Genomic DNA, 22,773 nt, shown 5'->3' with positions numbered 1-22,773 from the left:
AAAGACTTTTTAATCTTGTGATTTTAAATTAAAGTTATGTCAAATGTACCAAAATGCCCTTTAATCTTGTGGTCTTAAACATGCCACGTGAAAAGTTAAAGTTAGAGCGTTGCTAAAAAAGGAAAGGGGTCATTCTTTTTTAAACATACTAAAAAGGAAATAGGGTCATTCTTTTTTAAACGGAAGGAGTATATATTATTAATAAGTATTGATGCACATATCCATATATAACCGATCGACTTTATTTTTATATATTATATATTTGTAACAACGTTACAAACTTATCGATCAAAATTCAGGATTATAACGTAAACGCGTGCAAGTGTTTTTCTAGTAATATATATCTTATTCTATAGTCATGATCATCCTATTATGCATTGTATATATTACATTTTGTTATGGTTGTAGAATTATGTTAAGTCTTACAAGTAATTGTGTCAACAATTAAATTAGGGTTTCGTGTTACTCTAGAAAAGTAGTGCACGTGAATTCTAAAATTCAAAGGTAGGTTTTTTTGAGTTTTTTATCTGGTGTTCGATATTTATCTTGGAAATTGATATATAAGAATTCATGTCGCGAGGGCGGCCCAAATTGGGGAAAAACGTTCCTTATTTTCAAAAAATTTCTTACCCCAGGTGAGAATTCAAAATCTTTAATTAAGAAGAAAGCAATTACATTTACTGCACCATGTTCTTCGGTGGTTATTCGAAAAAGGATAGGATAGAGATATGTGTGGTGCACTATATATTGTGTAGTTATTTAACGATGACTTTGTGCACTAACACGCTAAAACAATCATTGAGAAAGTAGTAGGAAAAAAGAGGCGGATCCAAAACTTTTATTTGATAAATTTAATATTCGGAGTTTTATTATCGAAAATAATTCAATTTGATTGTTATATTTTTATACTCATATATACCTTTTGTATCGAAAAAATATTTATCGAAACTGCTAAGACAAATGGATTGAGAAAGTAGCTAAAAAGGCTACGATAGATTCAAGATTTTCATTTAATAAATTTATCTTTAGATGTTTATAACTGAATCCGTTATATCTTAAATTTTGAGTTTAATTATGTAATATTTATTTAATAGAACTCATAACTTAAATACTGTATCCACCTCTGCTAGAAGGTTGAAGCCAAGTGTGCCACTATGAAAACAAAAGAAGTATGGTTATCGGTAAATTAAATGAAATGTGTGAAAACTATGAATAAATTCAAAATTCAAATGGCGACAAAAATCATATTTTCATTCAATAAAAATTAATTTTTATTTCCGATTCATTTTTTTCTTACGACACGATATTTATATAGATTCTTATAATTATGATTCAAGTGAAGAAAAAATTAGCCTATTTAGGGCTCTAAAACCAGTAGTTTTAGCGATTTCTAGATTTTCTTTCATCCGCTTAAATTTTGGCTGATAAAAATCCGACATCAATAATGTAAAATGGAGTATGTATTCGGTGAAATAGTTAAAATGTGTGTAAATTAATCCGAACACGGTGAAATAGTTAAAATGTGTGTAAATTAATCCGAACACTATAGTAAAAAAAAGTAGTAGATGGAAGGTCTTTATCAAGAAGACTATCTAGAAGCACTAAGAAAGAAACCCTAATTCATCTTTGGTAGACTACTTGTCAAGCACTTCACCAGTGACACAACAAACAATTTTTAATGTTTTTATCACATAAATTTTAACATTTGTTTAATTAATCCCATCATCACAATGATTTAAGAATAAAAATGAAGCTTAATGCTGAAGAATTTATGTAAAAAAATGTTCATTAATAGTAGTGAGACTCTTGCCATGACAAGTCTTTAGTTGTCCAAAATAAACAACAAACTCGATATAAGTTCATAAGTACACAAACCTTATCATTACTTCGTGGAAATAGAGAGACAGTTTCTGAAAGATAATCGGTTCAAGTATCGCATATCAAAGCAGTAAGTAGGAGTCCAAAATGCATAAAAAATAAAACTTAGGTAGTAAAAAAGTGGAGAAATTACCAAATATCTCTACCCATAGTAGAAATGAAGCAAAGTTGAGCAACAAAGAAGAAAACTAAACATTTTCTTCCTGGTAACAATTGTGATTCTAAATTCAACTGTATATCTTATATTTTTGTTAGAATACTAATAAGTCGATGTTCAGTACATCATAACTTGTTCAAAATTGTTGGCTATAGCTACCGATTACCCTGTTAAATCACTATATATATGATAGTTACAATAACGTATACCACGACTATGAAAGCATGTGCAACTAAGGGAAGCAAATACCTCCTTGCATGGACAAGAAAGCCGATCCAATGTTTCCATCACGAGGCCTTTTCGGACTTCAGAAAGTTGTGAATCTCCATCTGAGTCATCTCTTTGCCAGAGGACGGATCAAACTTACATCTAATAAAGCTGCATGACAAGTTGAACGCATATCAATTATGTGACCAAGTGAATCTTACCACGAGAAGTAAATGTATATAAACGGGGCAAGATTGCATATTCCAGTCGCACCAAATTAATAGTTGAAAGAGAAGTAAAATTATGTGTTGTATGCATTAGTAAGTGTTTATGTGGGCGAAAGATACTTCAAAAAATGAAAAAGGGATAAGTTAGATGGTCAATCACACTCCGCAAAAATCTTCTGTTGGGAGGAGAGTTTTAGTAGTGGAAGAAGAAGACACAAGAGTAAGGGAAACCATATTTTACTTACTTAGTCTACCTCTTTGCTCAGCCGGTTATTATTTTTGCTGCCCTAATCGTTAATTCTAATATTTGGTATTAAATCTACCTACATGAATTGAATTTATCTTCTTCACCCAAAAAAATGATGCTGAACCGGCATATTAGCATCTCTTTACTTCTTAAGTAGCAGGAACTGAGAAGCTCATGCTATGGCACTTTCTACTTATCATCCCTCTGAACTGTTTTCTACATAACCACTGGTAAAAGGATACTATGTATACATCAATACATAGGTAAGTTAAAATTCTTTATACTCTGACACTTTGCACAATATTTTGTCAATTTCATCTGTTAAAACAAGAAAAGCATAATAGAGACAATGTAAGGTCTGTGCTTAATTCTCTCTGACTACATATATATCAATACACATGTAGGTAAAAAAAATTATACGCTGGCATGTTGCGCAGTATTTTGTCAATTTCATCTGTTAAAACAAGAAAATCATAATTGAGACAATGTGAGGTCTGCGCTTAATTCTCTCTGTCCTCCAACATGGACCTTTGTTGGAAGTATAGGTATTTACACGTAATACAAAAGAAATATTATGTAATATGTGCCAGAAATTTCTCAGAGAAGTGAACCTACCTTCCATCCAAGCCAAGAATTAACAATGTATTCTTTTCATGACCAAAAGTAACAATGAACTCAGAATCTCCGGGTAATCTGAATTGAGCCACAGACCATTCTGAGCTAAAATACTTTGGAAGTACTCCTGTCAACATGATATCCAAATTCAGAGCCCGTAAAAAGTCACAGGAGCAAAGAAGTTCTCTATCATGTTAAACATTTTCAAGGCCATTTCACAGAAGCGAAACAGAATATTATTGAGGATCCATGTGAATTACAGTGCATGGTAGCCAATCTCAAGTCCGATAAAAGAGGAGGCTGAGATTGGTTGACCACCAACTTAAAAAAAGTTATTATGAAAATACAGCCCCATCCCTGTGATTAAGGTGTAGTTGATTGATACATGTGGATCACCAAAGTCAAATATATCCTTTTATATTTTAAACAACCTTATTACAATCATATCTAATGATCCTCCAATATATCAGAGAAAAAGTAAGTAATCTCAATTCCTTAAAGTCAAATAAAGCAAAAATTTTCAGGCAAAACTTGTGAGCTGACACAGATCCTTCATTATTAGTCTCTAGGCACGTGAAAGCTAATCTATTTAATTGCAAATGTGGGTGCTTAAATAAGCTACGGATAATACTACTGCACTAGAAAAAGCTACAATTTAACGAGTATTAACTCCAACTTGAGGTTACAAATATTTATCTGTGGCTGTAATAAATAGACCAAGAAGGCAGACACTTTTGTGCAGGAAACTTCAGAGTGTAAGATGTCCATTAAGGACAAGGAAAAAAGATTTTTATAGGAGTGGTATCTCAACTCTCATATGAGCTGAACATGAGTACAATAATGCAGACCTTGGAGAACCCCTGAAAATGAAACAATGACTTGCATGCCGTTTGGACATAGTTTCTTTAGATACACTAGGGGAAGGGGAATGTTAGCGGGGAACGAGAGAACTAACATTCGCAAAAAACAAAATAAGAGAGAATCTAATCTATAGGGTAACCCATATTGAAAGCCTTTTGAGTGAAAAGATGACATGAAAGACGGAACGAGAAGAGACAAGTTAGTAGTAGTGCTATTTCCCTTTATTTGGTCTATATAGTAAAAGAAAACTCCTCTACATTCAACAGAGAGGAAGAAACAAATGTCATATACTTCATAACTGTACAGCGAGAATCCAAAAAAACATATTGAAATATATTGAATCATATGCTTTATATGTTTCGAAGCTATAAAGAGAACTCCATATTGAGTGGAAAAGGGTCAAAACATGTTAAATGCTAAATGTGTATCAGAAAGGAACCATACCTTTGATGAAGGATAGTGGTGAACTCGCTGCAGCCAAAGTACCACGGAAATTAGGAGTAGTTCTTGTCTTATCCTGATTCCCTAGATTGACCTTGAGCCTAAAAACATGAACTGTGCCTTTGTCACTAGAGACTGCTAGCCACTGAGCAGTTGGATCGAATGAAACACTGTGAATTTCTGCTCTATCAGCACCTCTCCTTACCTGAAAACATACGTGCCGTGTGATTTACCAATAAAGATATCTCAAAAACACTGTTTAATTGGTGCAAGGGGAAGTCAAAAGACTTAATCTAGCTTGTCATTTATGTGTTTTTTTTTTGAGACAAAACTTGTCATTTCTTTATGGATGAAGTAAATCTCTTAGCAAGCAAAGTAAAAAACTTAAACCATAAAAACATTACCATTTTAAACAATCTATATCCGATATGTCAAGGGATAACAGTAATAAAAAATGACGCTTATAATTATGGGAGAATATGAAGAATAGAAAGAAGATATATGGAATTGGCAAAAGTTAACAATATTAGGTTCATTAACTCTACATCCAGGACTTAAAGATAAAATAGGTGATGAAGAAACATCTAGCTTCCCTCCATTCTAGAACTGTGCATGCAATATCCAGATTTGACTTAAATGGAGATTGACAAGGAATGTTGCAAGCCAAAGGCACATATGGATGGAGATTTATATAGAAGGAGAAACTTCTAGATCCAGTTTTAATAAATTACAATCTGTTGATAGGCAAAGGTTAATATTCAAGGTAAAGGGAAACACAGAATAAAGAATCAGTAGGTAATTTTGAGACATTAGAAAATGCTATATAGGTACAATTTACTTGAGAGTACAAACGGAATCAAGGAATTTCAAAACAACAAAGCCATTAACTTATCCGTATTTAGCATAAGTAAATGACATCAAAAAATCATGTTTTGATCAAGGAGAGTTACAAAATGAAGATGAAGACAGATATGCTGGATTGATGATGTACTTTGACAAGGTCAGTTTTGCAATCCAGTGGCTACAAACTATTCATACTTGGTGAAAGAGAAAAATACAAAAATGCTACTAAAGTTTATGGAAGCTTTGGTATAAAAGAATTTGAAATATCTTGGACTGAACTAAACAACATCCAAAATCTTACCTCCTGTAACAATGTACCATCCTGCGCGCTGAAAATCCGGATAAGAGTACCCTTGGTACTTGCTGTTGCTAGCACATTCCCCTCATGACTAAGAGCAAAAGATGCAATCCTAGAATCATGTGCAAAGATAAACTTAGTCCTTTTTGATGTGAAATGATCAACCCGAACTTGACCATTTTGCAACCCAGGGCACACCAGCACAGGTGATACAGCCGTTTGTGAAATTTCACAGAGTCCTTTTGGGTTTGACATTGTCTCAATCTGGTGGACGAGCTTCAGATCAGCAAAATTATATATAAATATCTTCTGCTCAAGTATAACTACAATGCAGTCCCGTCGGAGCCGCACACCACGCACAGCCGACCTGAAACGGAGCTCTCCGATGCAGCGGTTCTGATGGTCATCCCAAATTATGACCTTGTTTCGATGATATTGTGGATTATCTCCATTTCCTACAAAGACTAGTATATTGCTTCTGAAGAGCATCTCAACAATTCCAATACCACCTCCATTATCAAAGTATCGTCGAAACATCTCACAGTAAGGATCACAACTATAGACACTAATGCCGCAATCAGTGCCAATGGCAAAACAACTACCATTTTGATTGAAGGAAACACGGTATAGAGTTGAAATTGATCTATCGATGAAGCCATGGGTAGGGCATGGATTAAGGTGACTCTGCTTAGGATCATTATCTTTCTGTACAACAGCAGCTTCTTGTGTCTGAAGCTGTTGTTTGTGTTGTTCATCTAGTTGCTCTAAGAAAGCTTGAAGCATTGGTGACGGACTAGTATTTGGGTGCTGAACTGGTGGGGGGAGAGGGGAAACAGTGGCCATGGACGGATTAGGAAAAAATCTTAGAGAGGTATAAAGCTAAATGGATAATGTTCTATCTGATACTCACACCACATAGACTGTCATCAATCTGCATCAGAAAGACAAAATTTAAAACTAGATGTATTACTATCAAAACTGATGAGGCCTGACACTAAACTTGATCTTAACCAAATCAAAAGGCAAAAAATGAAAAGATCTTCAAAGGAAAATGCTACAACAAAATCAAAATTAGTTTTTTCGTTAAGATATGCTAAACAACCTCAATTGGTTATGCTAAACAACCTCAATTGGTTCTACCTACTAATCGCCACACACTGTTCTTCCTCATTACTTCTACTTTATTGGCAATACAAGGACTTCTATGAAAGGGAAAGATTATGAATAAATGAACATCCTGGTTATTGGGGATTGAACACTAAACTCACTCATTAAGCTTCTTAAACAATAACTTTTTGATTATATAACAATAAAATCATACCGGTCATCGAAAAAAAAACTAAACTTTAAAACAAAATCATTAATATCCAGTATCCTGCTCACAATAATGACAAACAAAATCAAAAAAAATAAAATTGCTAGAATTACATGACACCCAATTTAACATAGTCATTGATCTCAACCCCAAAAAAATAATAAGCTCATTAAGCTTCTTCTTCAATAACTTTTTCATTACACAACAATAAAACCGTACTGGGTTGTCAAAAAAATTGAAATTTTACAAAAACAAAATCATAAATACTTTGATTTACATAATTTTAACTTAAAAAATTGCTAGAATTACCTGATACCCAATTTAATAAACCCATTGATTTCCACTAATTTAAAAAAAAAAATTAAGCTCAGTAAGCTTCTTCATCAATAACTTTTTGATTATACAACAACTAAACCGTACTGGATTGTCAAAAATAAATTGCTAGATTTACGTGAAACCCAATTTTTATTAAAACCATTAATTTCTACTCAAAAAAAAATTAAAAAAATTATGCAGGAACATCAATGATACAGTAAACAGATAGTAATACTTACATTGAAGATTTTAGAAAATCAGATAGAGATATTAATGGAGGAGTGAAGAATAAAGAGGGATTTGGGGTTTTGCTTCGCAGTGAAGAGAAGACTCAGAGAATTTTTCAGTTGTATTTTTGGAGTAGAAATTGGTTTGTGTTAATTTATGTTTAGAAGAATAATATTTGGATTAGGAGTCTTGATAGACAAGCATTATTTTTATATTTGTATATTTTAACTCGCGGTTACACATGCGATACGAAATTATAATAAGCATAAGATATAAATATTATTCTTAATTTGATTATGTCGGACAATTACAATATTTTAATTAATTTGTTTTATATGTTAGTTTTGTGTATTATGTGAAGTTTTATATGTATTATGTGACGTAACGTACGTAAATTTATTTGTTTAATTTTATATAAATTTAAATATTTATTTGTACATACTCTAAATTATCAAGCTGAAACCAAGTTAATAGCCATAATATTATGTTAGTTATTGATATTATATTAAATTAGTTATTTGAATATGCAATTTGGTATCATGACTTGATGCGAAAAAAATTGTTGTATATATATATATATATACTAGTTTTTAATTTAACAATTTTTAAAGAAAAAAAATATATGAACGGTAAATAGCACTACTTTATATATTAGGAAAATGTGCATGGATTATTGTTTGCTCAATGGCTTATAAAATAGAAAGAAAAAAATTGATAATGTTCATAATTTGTGGGTTTTTTTTTTGTTTTTTTTGGTATATTTACGAGAAAAATACAATTTAAAATTTTAAATTGCATGTTCAAATAAGACTTAATATTCAAATAAATATGATTTCAAATTATAATTTCATATCGCATTATTCAAATAGTATTCATACACATTATATGAAACGGTGAGATGAACTATAACGTTTGGACATGTGATTACACGTTGATTTCATCTCAATATTCCATATTCTGGGATGAAATCTCATATTCTCCAAAAAAATATGATTTAGGAATTTCATATCATGATTTGAAATTTTCAAATATAAAAATTGACTCACAAGTTTATATTTTGTTAAAATAATTTCACATTTATATCTACTTGCCATTTATTTCATATGTAAATAGAATTTCTAATCATATCATTACTTTTTAAAAATTGAATATTCTCACCAACATAAAATTTATTATTACTTTAAATCAACTTTTTACTTTATCATTTATATTCATCTAATTCATTGTTTTTTGTCATCAAATTTACTAATACTACTTTAATGTTTGGTAAAATAAATATATATTTTTCATCTATATTGATTGAATTACATTGATCACAATGAATCTGTAATAATTTATTATGTGATTTTATGAATTTTTATTTAGTTGAGTAAGAATTAATAAATAATTGGACTATTTTAATAGTTTTACAACTTATACGATTGTTATGTTTATGAGAAAATGCGCAACACAAAAACTCCAAATCGCATGTCCAAACAAAACTTCAACTTTATTTCATGATATCATATAGCAGGTCATATACGTGCATAGTCAAAGTTAAAGGGTATGTATACCATTAAAAACAAATTAAAAAGCATATTTATATATTATGTCATTAAAAAAAATAAAAATATAACATTGTTGTATTCTTTATTTGGTTATATGAGTACCATTGGTCTCAAAATTATTTTAGACGTACTAGGATGATGAGACTAGTTATCTTTAGAATGTAAAAGTGAGATATATAGCTAATTCATCAAATACAATGCGTGAGATAATTTTATTTATTTATCTCATCAACTAAACAATCTAAAAATTTATGCTATACATATTACGATAATTCAAATTATACTTATCTATATAAAAAAATTATTTTATTCATAAAACTACACATATAATATTGCAAGACACTTATCTCGATGTCCTTCATGAAGTAACAACAATTCTAACATAATAAATGTAATTTTACTACTGAAATCATTTTACTCTTACAAGAGAAAGAAATCATAGGATATTTTAGGCAATCAAAGTTCTAAAAAAATAAGTTTGAAAATTTTAACAGCTTAGTCGTTTAATCATATGAATTTTCATCTTAAAAAAAATTATTTTTTTCGTATTTTAATTTCCTCCTCTGTATTTCTTTTTCATAACATCATTTTTTCAATAAAAGAAAAATAGAAAAAGAAGAAGCTCAGAAATACAAGCTACTCAGAATATATGTTTCTTCCATTTTAAAACGTTCGACTTATTTGATTTTTTACGAAGATGAAGAAAATTAATAAAATAATTAAATCTTGTGAATTAAAATTAAAAATATGTTAAAATGTCATTTGATCTCGTAGTTATAAATATATCATGTGCAAATTGAAATCAAAGAGTTGCTAAAAGAAAAAAAAAGATTCATTTTTTTCAAACAAATTAAAAATATAGACATAACACATTAATATGTCATTTATCTTGATCTTATTTCACATTAATTTCATTCAACTTTAATGGCACATATGTAGACATACGTGTCCAACGTAGCATTCTGCATGATAATTTGTGTAGTGTTTACTGGTTCAATTTTATATAAGCTTAATAATTTATTCATACCCTCAAAGTTGATGCCTTGACGGATATAAATATAAGAATAAGGTTAAATTAAATAATTCGTTTATGTATTATGCCAAAATAAAAGTAGATCGAGTAAATTAAAAAACCGAAATATATTACTTTTATTTTAATTGTCAAAAACTATACCCAAAATATCCTTAAAATGGATAAGAATCTTGATACAAATTTGGTAAAAAAATAAAAGGAAAAAAGAATCTTAAATTACTCAGCTCCAGCCAGCGTTGAAAACTTTGATTTTCCTTTAAATACACACAAAAAAAGATCAACAGATCTGCAGAATTATCATTTTTCTTCTCCATAGAACTAATCTTCCAAAAGGGTATGTGTTTTTTCATTTTTCAATTCATTTAAATGTGTGTAATTTTAGCCCCTTTTCATATCAAGTATCTAAAACGTCTTCTTTCTAGGTTCTTTATTGATTATTCTACTTTTGGGTACAATTTTGATGACCCCATCTCGTCAAAGTTTGGTTCTTTTTGTATTAGAGACTGTATAATCTGTTTCTTGTTATGGTTGAAGTGATAACTTGTTTCATTTGGTTGTAAATTGGGATTTTCCTGGTAAATTTTGATGAAAAATGGTATTTTTGTGACTGAGAGGTTATTGTTGTTGTAGGTATTTGCTGAAAGGGTACGTTTGTTTTTCCACTTTTGCAATTCATCAACATTGACTTAAGATGTTCACTGTTTGAACGTGTATAATTTACCCCCTTTTCATTTCAAGAATCTAAACAGTCTTTTTGTAGGTGTTTAGCTTTTTGATTATTCTACTTTTGGGTACAATTCAGATAACCCCAACTTTCCAAAGGTTGGTTCTGTTTAGTATTTGACACTGAATAATCTGTTTGTCATTATAGTTGAATTGATAACTTTTTTTGATTTGTTTGTAAATTGTTTTTTTTTTCTGCTAATATTTGATGAAAATGGTTTTTCGATTCATATAGCCTACCTGAACTTGTTTGGAACTGAGACATAGTTGTTGAAAAGATATTTTCTTTTTTCCCTTGTGCAATTTATCAACATTCACTTAAGATGTTCCCTGTTTGAATGTGTATAATTTATCCCTTTTTCATTTCAAGAATCTAAACAGTCTTTTTCTAGGTGTTTAGCTTTTTGATTACTCTACTTTTGGGTACAATTCAGATAAAGCCATCTGGTCAAAGTTTGTTCTTTTTAGTATTAGATACTTTGTGATCTGTTTCTTGTTATAGTTGAAGTGATAACTTGTTTGATTTGGTTGCAATGGGGATTTTTGATTTTTCTCCTAAATTTTGATGAAAAATGGTACTTTTTATTCATATAGTCAACCCCGAACTTGTATGGGACTAAAATGTAGTAGTAGTTGTTGTAGGTAGTTGCTTAAAGGGTATGCTTGTCTTTCCACCTTTGTGGTTCATCAACATTGACTTAAGATGTATACTTTTACCCCCTTTTACTTTCAAGAATCTAAACAGTCATTTTGCGGGTGTTTATCTTTTTGATTATTCTACTTTTGGTACAATTCAGTTAGCCCCATCTTTTCAAAGTTTGATTCTTTTTAGTATTAGACACTTCATAATCTTTTTTTTTATTTGTTTGTTTGTTACAGTTGAAGTGATAGCTTTTTTTTATTTGGTTGTATATTGGGATTTATTTGTGTTAAAATTTGTGAAAAATTTTGATGAAAAAAATGTGTATTTGGATTTACTATGATGATGATATAATATGAGTTTAAAGACATAGTTGTTGTTGTAGTTAGTTGCTGAACACTTCGCAATTCATCAACTTTGACTTAAGATATTCATTGTTTGATATGTAGAACTTCATTTTCTTTCTAAGAATCTAAACAGTCTTTTTCCGGGTGTTTATCCTTTAGAGAGGATCTTATGAAGGATACAGGGTAGAAGGCCACTAGGTAGTTGAGTGTTGTCTCGCTTATTCTTCCATACTAGTAGTCATACTATTCTTGTAGTTTCTTGTTTCTTCAACTTCTGTTACTATTTGTTGTTCCTCGTACTTCAATTATCATATTATTTTGTTGTAGTTATTATTCCTCTTTCAGATTGTTTTGTCTTGCCTTGCTTAGTATTTTGCCTTGGTTTCTTCACTCCTGTTATTCTCTTGAGCCTCCCTTAGCCAAGGGTCTATCAGAAACAACCTCTCTACCTTCCAAGGTAGGGGTAAGGTATATGTACACACTACCCTCTCTAGACCCCACTTGTGAGATTACACGGGGTATGTTGTTGTTGTACTCTTGGGTACAATTCAGGTAACCCCAGCTTTTCAAAGTTGGATCTTTTTAGTATTAGACACTTTAGAATCTGTTTCTTGTTACAGTTGAAGTGAAAACTTGTTGATTTAGTTGTATTTGAGATTTTTCTGTTCAATTTTTATGAAAAAATGGATTTTGGATTTTGAAATTATGTAGGTAGTCGCTGAAAGCTTGGAGGTCCAATGGCGATTGGTATGAAACAGATGTCTATGATAATAGCAACCCTTGGTGTTTTATCCTTTATATTTGGAGTTATAGCTGAAAACAAGAAGGTTAGTTGAATAAATCAAACATGGGAATTCTTGTAAATCCCCTCTACTTAATCTTTTGTCTGCTGTGTTTTATCCTTTGATTGTCTAAATTCTGTACGATATGCTTGCCTAGTTCTTTGTGTGTGTGTGTGTGTGTGTTTTCTCCTTCTTTTTCTTAATGGACTTCACGGCATTGGGTCTACATCTTAATTTATATATGTACATACTTTAAAAATTCTCCAAACGTTTTATATCCATGTATATAGTTCGAGCCTGAGACTACCTGGCAAAGAACGACATAGGCCTGGTTGTGAGATAGTGTTGAATAGTACTACCAAAAATCACTATTATCCATGTATTGAAGTGATTAGATCGCTTGAATTGCGACCTGATCTACTCTATTATGCTGTCCACATGTTGGATGAAGCATTGATCATGATTCTTCTTAGTTATCCTAAGTAGATATTTAATAGAGGAGTGGTAGTTGGTGCTAAATACAACATCAGACTTTTTCTTTGGCGTACATCAGCATAGAGAAACAAAACTTGTTGGTGATTAACATTTCTGTTTTTATGGTTGCCAGCTTCAAAGTCTTGATCTTACTCTAACCATGTGATGCCTTGTAGATAATATCAGAGATACAACATTATAACATGGAAGGGTTTATGCTGATTCTTCATGGCTTAAACTACTCTTATTCACACGATGACAAGATAAATGATTGCTACTTTAGTGGTTGTGGCTAGTCTACCTTAGGACTTGGGAGAGCTAGGTGTGAAACATGGTTTTCTAAAACGTCTTGTGTCCAAGTATTCCTGTAGTGCTTTATAATCTTATCAAGAAACACACAGAACAATTTCTTGATTTTCTCCTTCCATATTTTTGGTGTGTGTTTTGTCTGCATGATTTCTCCACTGCCGTGCTTCCTTTCCATACTTGTTTTTGATATGTGTTCCTTGAGCTGAGGGTCTATCAGAAACAACCTCTCTACCTTCATAAGATATGGGTAAGGCTGCGTGCACACCACCCTCCGCATACCCCGCTTGTGGGATTACACAGGGTATGTAGTTGTATTATATTTGTATTTTGTGGTGTGTCAGTTCCCACGTAATATAACACTTTTAATGTGTTTTTATATTGTGAAAATTGAAAAATTTACTGTGTCGAACAAGAAATGTTATTCCTTCTTAATTTCCTGTCAGAAAAGTAAGGATCTTTGAGCATCATCAATGAGTAGATGTGCAAACCATCAGTCAAATATGTTGTAGGTTTTGTTACTTTCTCCTCCCTTATTTAGGACTTTTTGGATATTTTTATTGCAGCCTGCAGCTGGGACTGCAATATCAGGAAAAGGCGTTGTTATTTGTAAATACAAGTCTGATCCTACTGTTGCCTTGGGCTATTTGTCTTTTGTTTTTCTTGCTGCATCTTCTGTGGCCGGTTTTCTGTCTTTGTTTTATCCGTATCAAGGAAAGTCAGTTCCACAAGCTGCTTTGCTGAGAAACACTAGTTTCGTCGTGTTCTTAAATATTGCATTGTAAGTACTCCTCAACTTGTTTTTTCTTTTTCGTTGTGTTTTATGCGCAATCTCTTCATTTACCTTCTTACTAATCCTAGTTCAATATCCTTATGTGTCTTACCATTGGCTCTTTTTATCTTGAAGTCGGTAAACACATCATTGTAGGTCACATACTTCTTGTTCCTTTGACCGTCATAATCTACAAATAATAGCACTAATATCATTTAGGAATTGCAACTCTTGGATGTATAGATATATCTGCTGAATTGATGAATTTTTGAAAAAAATCGGATACCAACTACTTAAGACATGTAAAAGGTGCAAATTGTTCAGGGTATCTTCAACTTAATCAAAATGCAGAATGCGCTCTTTAATATCCTTTAAGTAGGATTATTCGAACTGCATACAATATATTTAACCCCCTGCTGAAAATAAGGTTCATTATGAGATACTTAACCCTTGATGACTCGATGGTAATAGTTCAGGTAGGAAAAGGGAAGGGAACAACTGATAATTGAGGTGTGTTTTTTAATACATAGATGATGATGGTTCAGGTAGGAAAAAGGAAACAAACTGATAATTGGAGTGTGAAACTCGTGAAAAAGCGGTAGTTCAGGTGTCATTCAAGTAGGAAAAGGGAACGACTCATAGTTGAGGACTTGAGGTGCGTTTTTAATACATAGGTGGTGATAGCGCAGGAAGACAAAAGGAACAATTGATAATTGGGGTGTGAAATTCGCGAAAAAACAGTAGGTTAGGTGCGTTTTTACCATTAACCCTTGAACTTATATGTGGACTACTTCCGGAATTGATGCATCACCATCAACTATGTGATTGAGTTCACCGCCTCTCTTGATGGATAGGAATCTTATCATGATTTCATATACTACTGTACTATTTTTCTGAACCTTAGTATTCGTTTTGGTGATTTTCTGCTGTTAATTCAAAGGGGCACAACTGGTTTAGCAGCAACATTGTTGTTGTGGCCTACAATCACCGAGCAACTTCATATCACACGCAACATTCATCACAACTTGCAGACCGATTGCCCAACTGCCAAGACCGGTCTTCTAGGTGGAGGTGCCTTCTTGTCTCTTGATTCCGCGCTCTTCTGGTTGGTGGCTTTGATGTTGGCTGATAACGCTCGTGAGGACTATTTCCAAGAAACGGATATCAAGGGCGAGCCGAAAGCAAGTTATGCAGATGATGAAATTATCAAGAGCAGTGCTTAAGCCTTTCTACTCTCTTTGTTATTGCAAAAAAAACTTTCAGCACAAACTGTAAAAAATACATGTTTTCCTGCCTTTCTAAGTAAGTACAATAAATTATCATTGTAGATTCATCATTATCGATTGTTTTCCGTAGCCTCTTACAGAAATACAGGATAACCCTCCGGTCCTTCTTCGGACCCTATACAGTGGGAGTTTAATGCATTGTGTTGTCATATAATATCTTTTTTTTTTTGAAAAAAAGGATTGTTTTCCACAGCCTCTTACAGAAATGCAGGATAACCCTCTGGGCCTTCTTCGGACCCTACGCAGTGGAGTTTACTGCATTGGGTTGTCATATAATATTTTTAAAAAAAATGAATTGTTTTTCCGCATCCTCTTACAGAAATACAGGATAACCCTTCGATCCTTCTTGGGACCCCACACAATGGTAGTTGAATGCATTGGGTTGTCCTATAATATTTTTTTTAAAAAAATGAATTGTTTTTCCGTAGCCTCTTACAGAAATGCAGGATAATCTTCCATCATTCTTGGGATCCCACACAATGATAGTTTAGTGCATTGGGTTGTCATATAATATTTTTTTAAAAAAAAAATTGCATTCATCTATAGTGGATGAATAAATAAATAATTTTATTCTTGCATCATTTTTTACATATATATATATATATATATATATAGTATATAAATGCCTCTATACAAGCCTTTACAACCCGTTAAAGGCGTAGATTCGTATACATAATTTTTAATGGAAAAATTACATAAATTGGTACATTTTAATAAATAATTACTGATTTTAGCGATATTTTTTATTTATTACCATTTATAGCAATATTATGTTAAATCTGCAATATGAATTTAAAGTGAATTATGTATGCAATATATATGAATTATAATTATTTTTTTTAAATATGTCATGTTTGTTTGGTAAAAAATTGATACATTGTATTATAAATGTATTAAAATGTGTGATAAATATATCATACATCATTAAAACTTGTATTATATGTGAATAAGAAATTGTTCTTTATAATATGTATTAAACTTGTATTATAAATGAATTAATACTGATCAAGTAAAAAAAAAATATTATTGCTATAAATGGTAAATATTTTGTTATTATAGTATATTTATGTAAGTTTCTCTAATTTAATTGCCTCTATTTATTTTTTTCTAAAAAAGACTAAAAGAGTTCCATATTCCCCATTATTATTACCTTTAATTTATTTTGTTTCTAGAAAGACATATACAATTTGTTAAAATATATAAACAAATAAATAAAAATAGTCAATAATATTCTAGTTTTTTTTAAAAAAAAAAAAATCTGATGTTCGCGAATAATTTATTATGTGTAAGATTAACTCACATATATTTATCACCTTTCACTGACAAAAAATATCAAGAAATTCTATCTATTCAAACTATGACGGATCATAATTCATTTGACATATAATAAAGTCCTAAACTTTATTTTATGAAAGTTCAAATATAATGTTGCATAACTTTGTTGAAAAGAAAATTCGATTCGATGCAGATTGATTATTTAATATTTGCTTTCTTGGAAAGATTTTGTCCATTAGTTTGTATTTAATAATAATAATAATAATAATAATAATAATAATAATAATAATAATAATAATAATAACAAAAACAGCTTTATTCCAAAGTTAAATTAAAAGTTTATAAGGTGCTATACCTTAGAAAAAGCTCAAGTTACCTAGAAAGAAAATGCTATAAAAAATATTCACTAGGATATTTATATTAAATTAATAAATGCATAATCTATATTTGAAATATATAATTATCTCTTAATCATAATTAGTTAATGTATATTCTCATAATAAGCCATAGTTTGATACAAGATGTTAGTATTAGTTCTTAGTTATTCAAATATCAATTATTAAGTCTTTTTCTTTTTAATATTTAAATGTTAATTATTAAGTGTATTCATTTTTTTAAATTAGAACCATTTGATGAGTCTGAATAAATCTGAATGATTAAAATTTATATAAAAAAAGAGTCTGATATCATTAAGATATCTATTTTAGAATTTTTATAAAGAGGACCGCTCACCGCTGCTTCATCTACTTTCACCCACTACCCATAACTATCAACTCAATCAGAACTACGACCACCATCAATCACCACTATTTTTCATCTACAACCATCATTCTCAACCTAACCACAACCACACCGCTATCGTCAATCGTCAATCAATCTCCATCATTATTACATCCATTAATTATTATCGATAATCCCGGCCACTAATCAACATTATATATCAATAATGTCATTATCTTCCCCAGCAATATCATCCTACTACTTGTTATCAGTCTTCATTATCAACAACTGCAATTGCTCATTACTGTCAAGCACTTTAGCTACGATCTTCATCAACAGTCAACACCATCCCAAATAAATGTCTTAATCTTAATAAAAAACAAATGAAGTTTAAATATTTAATTCGAATCATCTTTTGTATGTTAAGATTCAATATTTAAAAATTAAATATAATAAAAACTTACTCATAAAAAGTATTCACATTAAACTATATTAATTTATTACTCTTAAATAAATTAATGTGATAAGAATGAATATTACTTAATTACATCCAAGCAATAAAAATCTTTTTTTTGTATCATACATTTGATTTAGCTATTTTGTGAATTAAAGTATTTATTACATAGTATTATACACTTCATTGGAATTATTTATTATAATAAATTAATTTAATGTAATATAAATATTAAATTTAAAAATAATCCATTAAAAAATTCAATGTCATAACATAAAGAAACTAAGAGGTTAATAAAAATAATATTGGAAAAAAAAATTTGATATTTAAAAAGAAATAATTAAAAATTCAAATCGAACCAAATAGACACAATAAACCAACGAAAATTATTGAAAAGTCAATGCCATCGCATAAATAAATAAAGAGATAAATAAAAAAATCTGAAAAAAGACAATTTATATTTTATTTCTTAAAAAACAATTTAAAATTCAAATTGAATCAGATCAGATTCAAAAGGCTGAGGATTGGATGTTTAATATTTGTGCATCCTAAATTATACGAGTCACTTTGATTAAATTAAAGTATAAAATAAAACTCAAATAGAAATAAACTCACAAAAATGTTAAATTCAAATGGTGGAGGATTATATGTTTATTAAATTGTGCATGCTAATTTATTAATTCATTTCGATTTAATATAAAATAAAATAAACTTTAAAAGTTAAAAAAATTACGATCTAAAATATATTTATATAATTAAAAATGAAATATTTATATATTGGGATGAAAGTAATACAAATATCAATAATAGTTATTGTCGAATATCAAAAATTCTTTTATTCTTGATTAGAGGTCTACTATTATAAAGTCAGCCACAAATAAATAAATCATGTAAGAAAATCGATTCTCAATATCATTATCAGACATCATGTAGAAATTATTAAAAATAAACAGGAAATTCACAGCATTACAACAAATAACAATACTATAGTTTGTGTGACTCCGTAAATAAAATTCAAAGAAAATTAGATATACGTAAATTAAATAGGATACTATCTCTCTATAAGATATATCTCTACACTAAATCGTAAATTTACGACGTTACGTAACAATAAAAATCCAATATTACTAATCTATATTCATATAATAAAATATAATACAATATAATAAGATACATTATAAAATAACACGTTATAAACATCGAAAACAAAGTGTTTAGAAAAGTATTTTAAAAAGAGAAAAGAATATTTCGCTGGTATTTTTCTGTAAGTTTTATTTTTAGTTTTTGCGTAGATCGGAAGGGCATCATTTTCAATCCAATTCCCGCCGATCAGAGTTCCGGTGAGAACAATCGTTCGAAGATGGCCGGGAAATCCAGACCTAAGCCATTGAATGTTTACCTTTATATTCCGAATATCATCGGTGAGTTTTTTCTTTTGAAATTTCTGTTTGAATACTCTCACTGATATTTGCCTTTTAGCTCGGAAGTATTATATCCGTCGATTTTATTATTCTGTGAAATTTTGATGTATTGGCGAACGGAAATGATGAACTGAAAAGCAGAACGGAGTTCTGTGTTTTGTTTGTCGAAAGCATTGTTGCGTCATTTTGGCTCTTTATCTCTGAAATTTCTGCTGTTTTGATTTTTTTCTTTTCTATTAGGAGACAATATTTTTCTTATTTTGATATTGTTAGCAATAATTTTTTGATGTTTCATATTGTTGATTTAGATTTTGTTAGAATCTCTTTTTCTGGCAATCATGATTCATGTCTATTGTTTTTCAAAAGAGATCGGTGATATTCGGAGTAATATAACTAGGGAAAGTTATTTGGTGATGCTAGGTGCTAGTGTTTCTCGTGGAACACTATTGGATTTGTTGGAGCTATTTTTTTAACAAATTGGATGTTATGTTAGGCTTTCCATATTATTTGTTATGGCCTATTTGCTGCTGTATTTGCCTTTTCAACTGCTTTATTATTTGTTATTTGAGCCGAGGGTCTTTCAGAAACAACCTCTCTATGTTCACAAGGTAGCTTCACGAGGCAGTGGTAAGGTGTGCAACACTCTAACCTCCTAGATCTCACTTGTGGGAATACATTGGATATGCTGTTTTTGTTGTTGTTGTTGTGTATATAAGTAATGGAAATGAAGTTTGCTTTGTTAAATTAAGCACTTCCCTAGTTCTCTTCCATTTCGTGTTTGATTTTCCTTTTCTTACATCTCAATTTCCTCGAATTTTTTGTTCTCATTTGTTCACATAAAAGATACTTTTCTGCACTGGAAGTTCTTATGCTCTACTGAAATTAGGAAATATGTATTCTTTTTCATGATGCTCTTGTGGTGGTCTTATTAACGATGTAAAACCAAGAAACAAGCTCTACCTTATGTAGTTATGTATTTCTTTTTTTTTGAGAATGAAAATAAAAAAATAAAATCCTTGTCGATTTTTATCAATATCAAACTTCACTTTCCATGTGGATGCCAAGCATTTAACTTCCACTATTTCTTGTTTGGGGATTTTTCACTTTTCCTATAACCTTCTTGCACTATGTTGTTTGCGCCTTTTCCTATGAAATTCTTGCTTAATTTGGCCGTAATGAATTGCTATATTTGTCTGTTTTACTTTCAACTGGTCCAGTCTGTATATATTTCTCTTCCTCTTATATTTGTAGATGTTTTGATAGTTTATTCGTGTATCCACTTAAGTAACTCTTCAGATGTTAAAGTGGGTATACAGATATGTTGTGCTGAATTAATTGTTACATATGTTGTTGGGTGCAGGATACCTGAGAATTTTGATGAATTGTGTTGCATTTGCTGTGTGCTTTGTGGACAAAAAGCTATTTTCGCTTCTGTATTTTGTCAGGTGAATTCCCTTGATTTATGATTATTTTTTTTTTTGGGGGGGGGGGGGGAGGGGGGTGTATGGAAGTGGAGTTGTTGTTTAATGGAGTTCTTTTTTTCCAGTTTCGTTTGTGATGCTTTGGATGGCTGGTTTGCTCGTAAATTCAATCAAGGTAAGAGGTTTCCTTGTTTTATGTTTGATCAATACTATTTCTTCTAGGTTAGTGATAGTCTCAGTCCTTGATTTGCTGGGTTTATAGTTTATTATTATTGTAAATGACAGAAGTTGAAATGCCAAAGTGACTAGGTCCAATTTTTGTCTCAATTCTGACAAGGTGTTGCAAAATTTTGGAAGTAAAACTTATATATTCAGAAACTCCATAAAGAGTACTACGAAATACATGTGTGTATATATATATATATATATATATATATATATATATTTAAGAGATTTAGGGAATAGTAGGAGTGTAGCCAAAAGAAACGTAGATCGTGATTGAGCAAGAGTAGGACTGTAGCCAAGTCCCGAACTGAGTTTGTTGCTACAATACTAGAGGCTTGGCTTAGTGGAGGTGGTGCAGTCTAGCATACTAAGCTACCAGAAAACTGAACTGCTACAGGTGACTGAGTCATAACTCTGAGCTGAAGATGACCAAGATCTTATGAGTACAATTGTAGCTAAAAGCCTAAAACTGTTGCCGTTTGACTTCTATTCTCAGCATGTGTTTATTGACCAAGCATGACCAGGGAAAAACATGGTGTCTGATGAGTCCTGAAGATCTGATGAAATGAGACCGTGAGGATTCTGCATTGATCTTGTACACCAGTGGTTCATAGGGGGAAACAAAAGGAATAGAAATATTAGCTCAGGTCCAAAATGTTAGCAGACGCGGGGAATACAATTCAGCTGAACAATTTCTGTAGTGTCTACTAATTTTTTATGTCCATGATCACTCTTGTTTCCCGTAAGTTCTTGTGAGAGACAATTTGACAGATATGGTATGAGTCTCATCCTGTAGATGGGACCAAAACTGATAATTCATAAAAGGTGTACTGGAGTTCCTACTATGCATACACGACTAATATAAGGTTATGAAGCAAGTGCAACTTTTACTTCAGCAGCAAAGCTCTTGCGTCTTGTGATGTGTGGCTCCTCTACTCCTCCTTTGCCCATCACACAGCAATTGGAACAATTACTGGGCATCAGTTAGTACAATGTTGTGGCATGAATGAGTTCGATGGCATATGCAATCCCATTGGACGGAAACACACAGTAGGTGCTGTTGGCAAGCGCTTTTCATCTGTACAGGCTAATTTATTCTTGAATAATGAGAGTGGTAGTGACAAAATCAGAGTTAGGGAGCTTTGCATTCAGGGTCCTTCGTCGTTCAGAAATATTGGAAGCTACCTGAGCTAACTTGGCAATCATTTGCCAATGATAGGTTTTTCAAGACTGGAGGTGCTGTTAGAGTGGATGAAAATGGATATCCCATGATTTTGGGATGAACAGATACTGATACTATCAAGTCAGTGGATACAAGTTTAGTATTAGAATTCGAAGTAGTTCCGTTGGAGCATCCATGTTGGTGTTAAGATTACCTGGCAAAGACCATGGTGAAGTGGTGTTAACATTTGAAGTTGTTCCCTTTACATTTTCTGTTAACATATTCTAAGTGTAACCAAACACAGTATAGAAGTATGGTATTATTGGACAGTTGCAATATGCATTAAGGAACTTCCATCTACTCCACTCCTGCCCTTCTCCTTTTCAATTTAGACACACAACCCTCTTTAAAAGGTAAGTATTTGTATACCTTTCTCGGCCTTTTGGCTAAGATAAGTGTAGTATGTGTTCTTATCAGTTTAATATCTGATACGTGGACCATCGGTCCACACAATATTAGCTCAATTTTTAAGAAAGAGGGGGGGGGGGGGTGG

General features: G+C 31.2%; 3 protein-coding genes and 1 pseudogene across 5 annotated transcripts in view; 3 read left to right on the top strand and 1 right to left on the bottom strand.

The window, feature by feature from the left end:
- Nucleotides 1-2,046: 2,046 nt before the first annotated feature.
- Nucleotides 2,047-7,796, bottom strand: LOC107027240 (autophagy-related protein 18a-like). The gene is made up of 5 exons (XM_015228421.2): nucleotides 7,644-7,796; nucleotides 5,778-6,705; nucleotides 4,637-4,838; nucleotides 3,332-3,458; nucleotides 2,047-2,413 (listed from the first exon to the last, which is right to left on the bottom strand). The coding sequence occupies exons 2-5, from the start codon at nucleotides 6,615-6,617 to the stop codon at nucleotides 2,323-2,325; spliced, it is 1,260 nt and encodes a 419-aa protein (XP_015083907.1). The 5' UTR covers nucleotides 6,618-6,705; nucleotides 7,644-7,796; the 3' UTR covers nucleotides 2,047-2,322.
- Nucleotides 7,797-10,391: 2,595 nt separating this feature from the next.
- Nucleotides 10,392-15,680, top strand: LOC107029090. 3 transcript variants are annotated; one of them, XM_015230400.2, is made up of 5 exons: nucleotides 10,405-10,546; nucleotides 10,973-11,034; nucleotides 12,634-12,749; nucleotides 14,051-14,265; nucleotides 15,197-15,680. In XM_015230400.2, exons 3-5 carry the CDS (start codon nucleotides 12,660-12,662, stop codon nucleotides 15,477-15,479), a joined length of 588 nt encoding a protein of 195 aa, XP_015085886.1. In that variant the 5' UTR covers nucleotides 10,405-10,546; nucleotides 10,973-11,034; nucleotides 12,634-12,659; the 3' UTR covers nucleotides 15,480-15,680. The 3 variants fall into 3 exon arrangements, with proteins under 3 accessions (XP_015085885.1, XP_015085886.1, XP_015085887.1); XM_015230401.2 differs by lacking the exon at nucleotides 10,405-10,546 and adding an exon at nucleotides 10,843-10,857; XM_015230399.2 differs by lacking the exon at nucleotides 10,973-11,034 and having other exon boundaries at nucleotides 10,392-10,546.
- Nucleotides 15,681-19,233: 3,553 nt separating this feature from the next.
- LOC107027011 (probable CDP-diacylglycerol--inositol 3-phosphatidyltransferase 2) overlaps nucleotides 19,234-22,773 on the top strand; it is a 5,666-nt gene continuing 2,126 nt past the window's right edge. Inside the window, exons 1-3 of the mRNA XM_015228164.2 lie at nucleotides 19,234-19,412; nucleotides 20,773-20,857; nucleotides 20,959-21,008. Of these exons, the coding sequence (XP_015083650.1) occupies nucleotides 19,352-19,412; nucleotides 20,773-20,857; nucleotides 20,959-21,008 (196 nt within the window). The 5' untranslated portion in view covers nucleotides 19,234-19,351. The remainder of the gene's footprint in view (nucleotides 19,413-20,772; nucleotides 20,858-20,958; nucleotides 21,009-22,773) is intronic.
- Nucleotides 22,646-22,756, top strand: LOC114078487 (annotated as a pseudogene).

The sequence above is a fragment of the Solanum pennellii genome, chromosome 8 (assembly GCF_001406875.1).
Source record: "Solanum pennellii chromosome 8, SPENNV200".
Lineage (NCBI taxonomy): Eukaryota > Viridiplantae > Streptophyta > Magnoliopsida > Solanales > Solanaceae > Solanum > Solanum pennellii.
The sequence above is the reverse complement of the archived record's forward strand: the minus strand, read 5'-3'. Positions and strand labels throughout refer to the sequence as shown.

What these genes read in the sequence shown, in the direction of transcription:
- LOC107027240 (XM_015228421.2), bottom strand. Translation starts at nt 6,617, where the DNA reads ATGGCCACTGTTTCCCCTCTCCCCCCACCAGTTCAGCACCCAAATACT. An exon ending in ATGGTACATTGTTACAGGAG is followed by an intron (nt 4,839 to 5,777) that starts GTAAGATTTTGG and finishes GTATGTTTTCAG; the next exon opens with GTAAGGAGAGGTGCTGATAG. An exon ending in ACCACTATCCTTCATCAAAG is followed by an intron (nt 3,459 to 4,636) that starts GTATGGTTCCTT and finishes TCATGTTGACAG; the next exon opens with GAGTACTTCCAAAGTATTTT.
- LOC107029090 (XM_015230399.2), top strand. Translation starts at nt 12,660, where the DNA reads ATGGCGATTGGTATGAAACAGATGTCTATGATAATAGCAACCCTTGGT. An exon ending in TTATAGCTGAAAACAAGAAG is followed by an intron (nt 12,750 to 14,050) that starts GTTAGTTGAATA and finishes TTTTTATTGCAG; the next exon opens with CCTGCAGCTGGGACTGCAAT. An exon ending in GTGTTCTTAAATATTGCATT is followed by an intron (nt 14,266 to 15,196) that starts GTAAGTACTCCT and finishes GTTAATTCAAAG; the next exon opens with GGGCACAACTGGTTTAGCAG.